We start from the raw sequence: 7644 nt of genomic DNA, 5'->3' as shown, positions 1-7644 counted from the left end.
AAATTCATACCATTATATTAATATAAATGAATAATATGCAATATATTGCTTTATACTGTGTATTATAATATACCATTATTTTTAAAGAGGTTTTATGGAAAATCTATTGATGATATGTTCTTAACAGGTTCCATCTATTGGAAGGGCCATAAAAATGGGCCTGAGCTAAATAAGTGACACAGGCAAAATTATGGAAGGGCTAAGGGACCTAGATTAATGATCATGTTACCATAGAGCAGTTGTGATAGCAATATTTGAAAGCAGCATGATGTAGAGAAAGAGATTGTGATTCCAGTGATGTATCACTTAGTTTACTGGGTGCAGTAGTTGTGATTAGTGTTGAGCATTCCGATACCGCAAGTATCGGGTATCGGCCGATATTTGCGGTATCGGAATTCCGATACCGAGATCCGATACTTTTGTGATATCGGGATCGATATTAATGTGTAAAATAAAGAATTAAAATAAAAAATAGGGATATACTCACCCTCTGACGCGCCCTGGTTGTAACCGGCAGCTTCCGTTCCTAAAAATGAGCGCTTGAAAGACCTTAGATGACGTCGCGGCTTGTGATTGGTCGCGTGGCGGTCACGTGATCACTCACGCGACCAATCACAAGCCGCGACGTCATCTAAGGTCTTTCAAGCGCTCATTCTTAGGAACGGAAGCTGCCGGTTACAAACAGGACGCGTCAGAGGGTGAGTATATCCCTATTTTTAATTTTAATTCTTTATTTTACACATTAATATGGATCCCAGGGCTTGAAGGAGAGTTTCCTCTCCTTCAGACCCTGGGAACCATACAGGATACCTTCCGATACTTGGTGTCCCATTGACTTGTATTGGTATCGGGTATCGGTATCGGCGATATCTGATACTTTTCGGGTATCGGCCGATACTATCCGATACCGATACTTTCAAGTATCGGTTGGTATCGCTCAACACTAGTTGTGATACAATCAGAGCTCTTAAATGCAGCATGTAGCAGAGCTCAGAAAGCAAGCTCCGCCCACACCAATGATTGATTGGCAGCTTTCTGTGCACACTGTATATTGACAGTAAACTGCTAATTAGTGCTGGGGGCGCTGTTGAACCAGGAGAGCATCTAGTCCAGCCAGTGATAATCTCCTGCTACTAAAACACTCATTGCATTGAAACAGCACACAGCCTAATAAGTGACATATCATTGAAATCAGTGTCTCAGCCACATATTGAAGGCTCCTGTGTCTGTGATCTTTGTATACCAATAGGAAACTGGTAATTTTACAATCCACTGCATTATTACAGTATCGCAGCGTAGTATATAGTACAAGTGATCACACGATTAAGTCCTCTATGGGGACTTAATCAAAAATGGAAAAATGGAGAGACATACATTAAAACAAAATCGAAGTTCATATCAGGCCGCCCCTTTTCTCCCAGAATGTTCATAAAATCTAATTTAATAAAAATTGTAATTGTTGTGTACAAAACTGTCCACCATAATGAAACATTAAAGCGTAACCCATACGATGAATGTTAAAAATAAAAAATAAAACAAATTGAAATGATTTTTGGTCAATTTGCCACGACTTCAAAAATTGAATGAAACAGATCAGAAAGTCATATTAACCCCAAAATGGTAATGAAAAAAATTACAGCTCATTTCACAAAAAACAAGCCCTTATATACATACAGTAAGTCAATCGGCTGGAAAATAAAAAAAATCGTCTACATCTTGAAAGCTGAAGATTGTGTGGCTCAATGGTTTGTTCTCCTGATTAGCTGTTGTCCCAGAGGACTAAACCATCAATGTATATTCGTTAAAATTCCCTTTAATATAATCTCTTATGAATGATATAACGACCACACAAAATATAATGTATTACTTATAGTACTTTATTGCTGTGGAAATAAAGCCACTGATCAGCGAGGTGAGAAGTAACTGCCATGTGTAGATCCGTACAGTATATACATTTCATATACAGTTGCATAAATCACTGATATTTCTAAGCAGAGAGGTAGCATTAGATTGAACAGTCTTTCATGTGACATCGGCCGGCTCATCCAGAATTACAGCCACTCTGACTTTACACGAAGTGATCGCCAATTCCTATACAACAGTGTTAGAATTAAAAGGATTTTCCGGAAACTTATAGCATTTTGCAAAGAGTAGGGAATGTTATGAAATAAATAACCATTAGTGATGAATTAACATGCTTGGATTAGGTGTTATCTGAGCATGCTCAGGTGATAACCGAGGTGTCTTCGGCATGTTCATCACTGCAGGACCGGTGTGGACCACCAAAGCACCAGGGCAGCAGATTTTATAAGATCCATAAAAATCCGTTGTACATATTATTTCACAGCAGTTACTTGGAATATTCCTTGCAAATATATGTCCAGCTAATACCATAAACCCAGGAAGACTATGCACAATTACAGCCAAGAATGGACAGTTTCAAGCTAAATTAGAACATTATTATGATTTCTTAATATGAGTCATGTCATTATAGAAGCAGAAGTTCTAATTTTAAAAGTTTAACATTTTGTGCTATGTTCTGTCTTCAGGAACGCACTGTTTCCTTGCATCCCTGCTTAACAGACGTGGTGTCATGGGGAAACCACAACAGAGAGGGGCTAGAAGGTTGCGACGTCTGGTTTCATAAACTGCTGTACTGATTATAACTGATTCATCATTTTATTAAACAGTGTAGTTTTTTACTTGCTGGCAGTGCAAGGGTTAGTCAATTCAATTGATTTTTTGAGCTCTCCAACCTTGATTGTCTCAGCTGTTCAGTGTTGGCCACTCCCCTCTACTATATATGCTCACCACTGGCAGTTGGGAATTGCCAGTGATAGTTCTTACTGCCTGGTTAGGAGCTGGAGGTGAAGTTCGTGTCTGGAGGTATGCGTTTGGAGAGTTTTTCAAAATTTTGACTGGAGTTTGTTTGTTCATCTTCATCCTTTCCTATTTAATTTCACCATCCTATACCTCCCCTGTTTTCCACTCTGCTGTTTGGTGAGTGCATTTTGCATGATTTTAGTTCTTATTTTTCTCTGTCTGTCTTCCCTTGTTTGTCTGGTTAGTGATATCCTTTACACTTCGGCCTTAGACCTCCCTGGGTGTGCGAAGGAACAGATAAGGGTTAATATAGAAGTATAGCAAGGCACATGACCCCGGCATCTCCACCTTCAGGAGTAATCCTGGGGACATGGATAGACTAGGGCGCCCCTAGTTCAAGGGATTTGATAGGCACCTACAGTCCCTAGTCACTACGTGACAGGTGGAGTGGGGTATGGGGAGGTGCATTCCTAATGATTGACAGCTTGGACTAGTGACATAGTTGAGCCGCTGGTCCAAAATGGGCACTCTTCAATGTTGCTAGCAGAGTCGGTTTTGTTTCTGCAGCAACAGAGGAGCACAAGGACATTGATCCAGAACAGCACTTGCAGAAAATATATCAAAGACCTTGCAAAATATTGCACTCTTTGCCTAGGAAATTACTGGGACTACAGAGGTGTCCAGTAACACAGGCAAAGTGCACTAAAGTATAGAATTAAAAATCTTAACAACTAAGAGGATTTTTAGTAAGCGGTAAATTGCTAACGTGCTTGGTTTTCAAGAAACATTTATGAATATGAGACAACCCCTTTAAGTAAAAGCAGGGGCATAGGGTGTGAGAGAGCAGATGTATCAGAGGTATCTACTGGGTTCCAAAACCTCCACTGCCATATAAGTAGACACCAGTATTATAACACATAACACATGGTAGGTGAAGGATTTACAAACTTTGCACATAATGGTACAATGACAACAATGAATCAATCACATCAATGAATATAATTTGCGTTAAAAGACTCCATTCAGCAGTACTGGAGAAAGGCCTCAGAAATCTGAAGATCTGGATGGAAGTGGGCTGGAACATAGTGACCAAACCTGATGTCATCATATCGGATCTGGCATGGCTGGCCTACCGAGCCGTAGGAGAATTCACTTCACTGTATAAGGAAAACAAGAAGAAATAAGGCCACAATGGATTACCAGAGCATCATCTCACGTAAACGTCTGTCAGATCATTAACATGGACAATGTATCTAAAATATTTCTGGAAGTGAATTCACATCTAATGGAGACTTAGGGGGATGGAGCTACTGCCAAATTGTTTTTTTCTTTCTCAAAAATTTTTCCTGCACATAAAATGCAACCGTTATCAAATGCTGTCATGGTGCAGAACAAGACGGCAATGGAGGCTGGAATGGTAGTCTATACAGCGATGAGTCCGGCCTTTGTTTTGGATGCAAAGTAAGCTGGTGATTGATCTGCTGACCACATGAGTAATGCTATGATGAGGCCTTCATAAGGGAATATGACAGTGCCCCAGGGGCCATTATTCAGCATGTCAACACCAGGTCACATGTTGCTTGTGCTACTGTGAGCAGCCTGTGTGTCCTAGACGAGCTACAACGGCGTGCAGCGTCTCCTGACTTGTCTTCCATCGAGCACATCTGGAAAGTCATTGGCCGTTAATTGAAAAGGCAGCTGCCAGCAGTGGATCCTGACGACTTGCTGCCCAAGTGCATTCTGTGTGCAGAACATTCCTCAGACAACCATTAATAACATCATTGATAGCAGCCAAGGCATGTAAGTGCAGGGATTTTTGTGCTCACACTCCATACTGAATAAATTGAAGTTTTTTTTATTTTGTTTATTTATTTTGCTTCCATTCTTTTATCATTTGATTATCATTAACATGTCTGTCGATCCTGTGATTCTCATAATGTCACAGCCTTCTCTGAGTTGCCATTTCAATGCTGAGGAGTGTATATTCCTGGAAATAGCTATGACAACCAGCGTGAAACCAGACAGTGACTACTTTTTTTTTATTTCATACCTATGAATCCTGTTAGATCTTTCTCATTATAGGATAATTGGTTAGACAGCTTTTCCTGATATGTACTGAAAGCCCAGATTTCATCTTAACATGATTGTATCTGATGTCTTTTATATAGAGGAGGAAATATTGATTAGTAGAAGATTTTATTCATCTCTTTAATCAAATTAAAACATTAACGTGCGACTGGAGAGGGAAGAGGTCAATCCATTATTAATGCTCTTGCTAATTATATCTCTACTGCTCCCATTTTAGCCATGCGATCGCCTTATCACTCAGCTTCACTTTTCCAGCCACTTTTGGGTCATTCATCCTTCCTATTCTCTCATCAGGAACAGCCACAGTATGGACACATCCGACACTATGAATACACCAGGAATAGTGATGAGTGCAAGTGCTGGTTACTCGAGTTTGCCCAGGGTGCTCGGGAATGCACAAAAAATATGTCTGAGTTGTGTCTGAGTTGCCCTATGTGTGGTATACATTGCTTTACAGTGGGGGGGGGGGGTCTATGAATGAAGTATAGAGGTTTTCCACTGTTACCTTTTTGTAAATTTTGTTAAAGAGTGATTCCCAGAATCTAACATTTTTTCCTAACAATTTGATAGGGGATAACTTACTAATCCATGGGGATCTAACAGCTAGGATCCCTTATGATCCCAAGAAGAGGATTCTGGATCCTGGGACCCAGGATCTGCAGAGCCCTGTGCTCAATGGAAAGGAGGTGCGCATGTTAGATCTCCGCTCCTATCATTATCTATGGCACTGTCAGAAACAGCTAAGTGCTGTACTTGACTTTCTCCTATAAATGCAGAATAACTTTAACTGCAGAGATAGAAAATAATTCCCTCCAGGAAAAGTAAGTTATCAGCTATATACAGGTTTTGAAATAACTTTCAATTCTTGTACTATCCCAATAAGGACTGAAATGCATTTCAATATACACTACCGTTCAAAAGTTTAGGGTCACCCAGACAATTTTGTGTTTTCCTTGAACACTCATACTTTTATTAATCAAATGAGTTGCCAAATGAATTTTAAATCTAGTCCAGACATTGACAAGGCTCGAAAAAAAGATTTTTATTTGAAATACTTTTCTTCTTCAAACTTTACTTTTGTCAAAGAATGCTCCCTTTGCAGCATTGCAGATCTTTGGCATTCTAGCAGTTGATTTGCTGAGGTAATCTGGAGGAATTTCCCCCCATGCTTCCAGAAGCCTCTCCCACAAGTTGGTTTGGCTTGATGGGAACTTTTTGCGTACCATACGGTCAAGCTGCTCCCACAGCAGCTCAATAGGTTGAGATCTGGTGACTGCGCTGGCCACTCCATTACAGATAGAATACCAGCTGCCTGCTTCTTTCCTAAATAGTTCTTGCATAATTTGGAGGTGTGCTTTGGGTCATTGCCCTGTGGTAGAATTAAATTGGCTCCAATCAAGCTCTGTCCACAGGGTAGGGCATGGAGTTGCAAAATGGAGTGATAGCCTTCCTTATTCAAAATCCCTTTTACCTTGTACAAATCTCCCACTTTACCAGTACCAAAGCAACCCCAGACCATCACATTACCTCCACCATGCTTGACAGATGGCGTCAGGCACTCTTCCAGCATCTTTTCAGTTGTTCTGTGTCTCACAAATGTTCTTCTGTGTGATCCAAACACCCAGGGGCGTAACTACCGCGGTCGCAGCGGTCGCCATTGCGACCGGGCCCCGCAGGTCAGGGGCCCCAGGCCGGCAGGTCTGAGCAGGGCCAGGCTGGCCATCGGGCACTTCTGGCAAATGCCAGAAGAGCCGATGCCAGTAGTGGGCCGCTGCACTGTTCCTCCCCCGGAACCCCCCCAGTGCCGCCGCCGCCGCCGCCGCCGCCGCATTTAACTATACCGGCGTCTATGACACCGGTATAGTTCAATGCAATGATGGGAGGAGAGAGCGTCACCTGACGCTTCCTCTCCCATCATTCCCCGCTCTGCCTCTGACAGTACACTGCGGGTGCGCGATGACGTCATATCATCGCGCACCTGCAGTGTCCTGGGCAGACTGCAGCCGCCAGGAGCAGCGCGGGCAAAAGGAAGGGTGAGGAGAGTTTTTTTTTTTTTTTCTTTTTAACCGGACTGTGGGGCCATTATCGGGGGGGATGAGATGAGATGTGGGCTGTGCTCTATATACCCCTGTGCGGGCTGTGCTGTATATACCCCTGTGGGGCTGTGCTGTATATATCCCTGTGCGGGCTCTGCTGTATATACCCCTGTGGGGGCTGTGCTGTATATATCCCTGTGCGGGCTCTGCTGTATATATCCCTGTGCGGGCTCTGCTGTATATACCACTGTGCGGGCTCTGCTGTATATACCACTGTGCGGGCTCTGCTGTATATACCACTGTGCGGGCTCTGCTGTATATAACACTGTGCGGGCTGTGCTCTATATACCACTGTGCGGGCTCTGCTGGATATACCACTGTGCGGTCTGTGCTGGATATACCACTGTGCTGTCTGTGCTGGATATACCACTGTGCTGTCTGTGCTGGATATACCACTGTGAGGGCTGTGCTGGATATACCACTGTGCGGTCTGTGCTGGATATACCACTGTGCGGTCTGTGCTGGATATACCACTGTGCGGTCTGTGCTGGATATACCACTGTGCGGTCTGTGCTGGATATACCACTGTGCGGTCTGTGCTGGATATACCACTGTGCGGTCTGTGCTGGATATACCACTGTGCGGGCTGTGCTGTATATACCCCTGTGCGGGCTGTGCTGTATATACCACTGTGCGG

At 42.8% G+C, this 7644-nt stretch overlaps 1 protein-coding gene across 1 annotated transcript in view; it reads right to left on the bottom strand.

The window, feature by feature from the left end:
* Window positions 1–1004: 1004 nt before the first annotated feature.
* Window positions 1005–7644, bottom strand: part of EMB (embigin) — a 73582-nt gene continuing 66942 nt past the window's right edge. The window contains exon 10 of the mRNA XM_077285327.1: window positions 1005–3980. Within this exon, the coding sequence (XP_077141442.1) occupies window positions 3978–3980 (3 nt within the window). The 3' untranslated portion in view covers window positions 1005–3977. The remainder of the gene's footprint in view (window positions 3981–7644) is intronic.

Source organism: Ranitomeya variabilis, chromosome 1 (genome assembly GCF_051348905.1).
Source record: "Ranitomeya variabilis isolate aRanVar5 chromosome 1, aRanVar5.hap1, whole genome shotgun sequence".
Taxonomy (NCBI): Eukaryota; Metazoa; Chordata; class Amphibia; order Anura; family Dendrobatidae; genus Ranitomeya; species Ranitomeya variabilis.
This window is presented reverse-complemented; position numbering and strand designations above follow the sequence as displayed.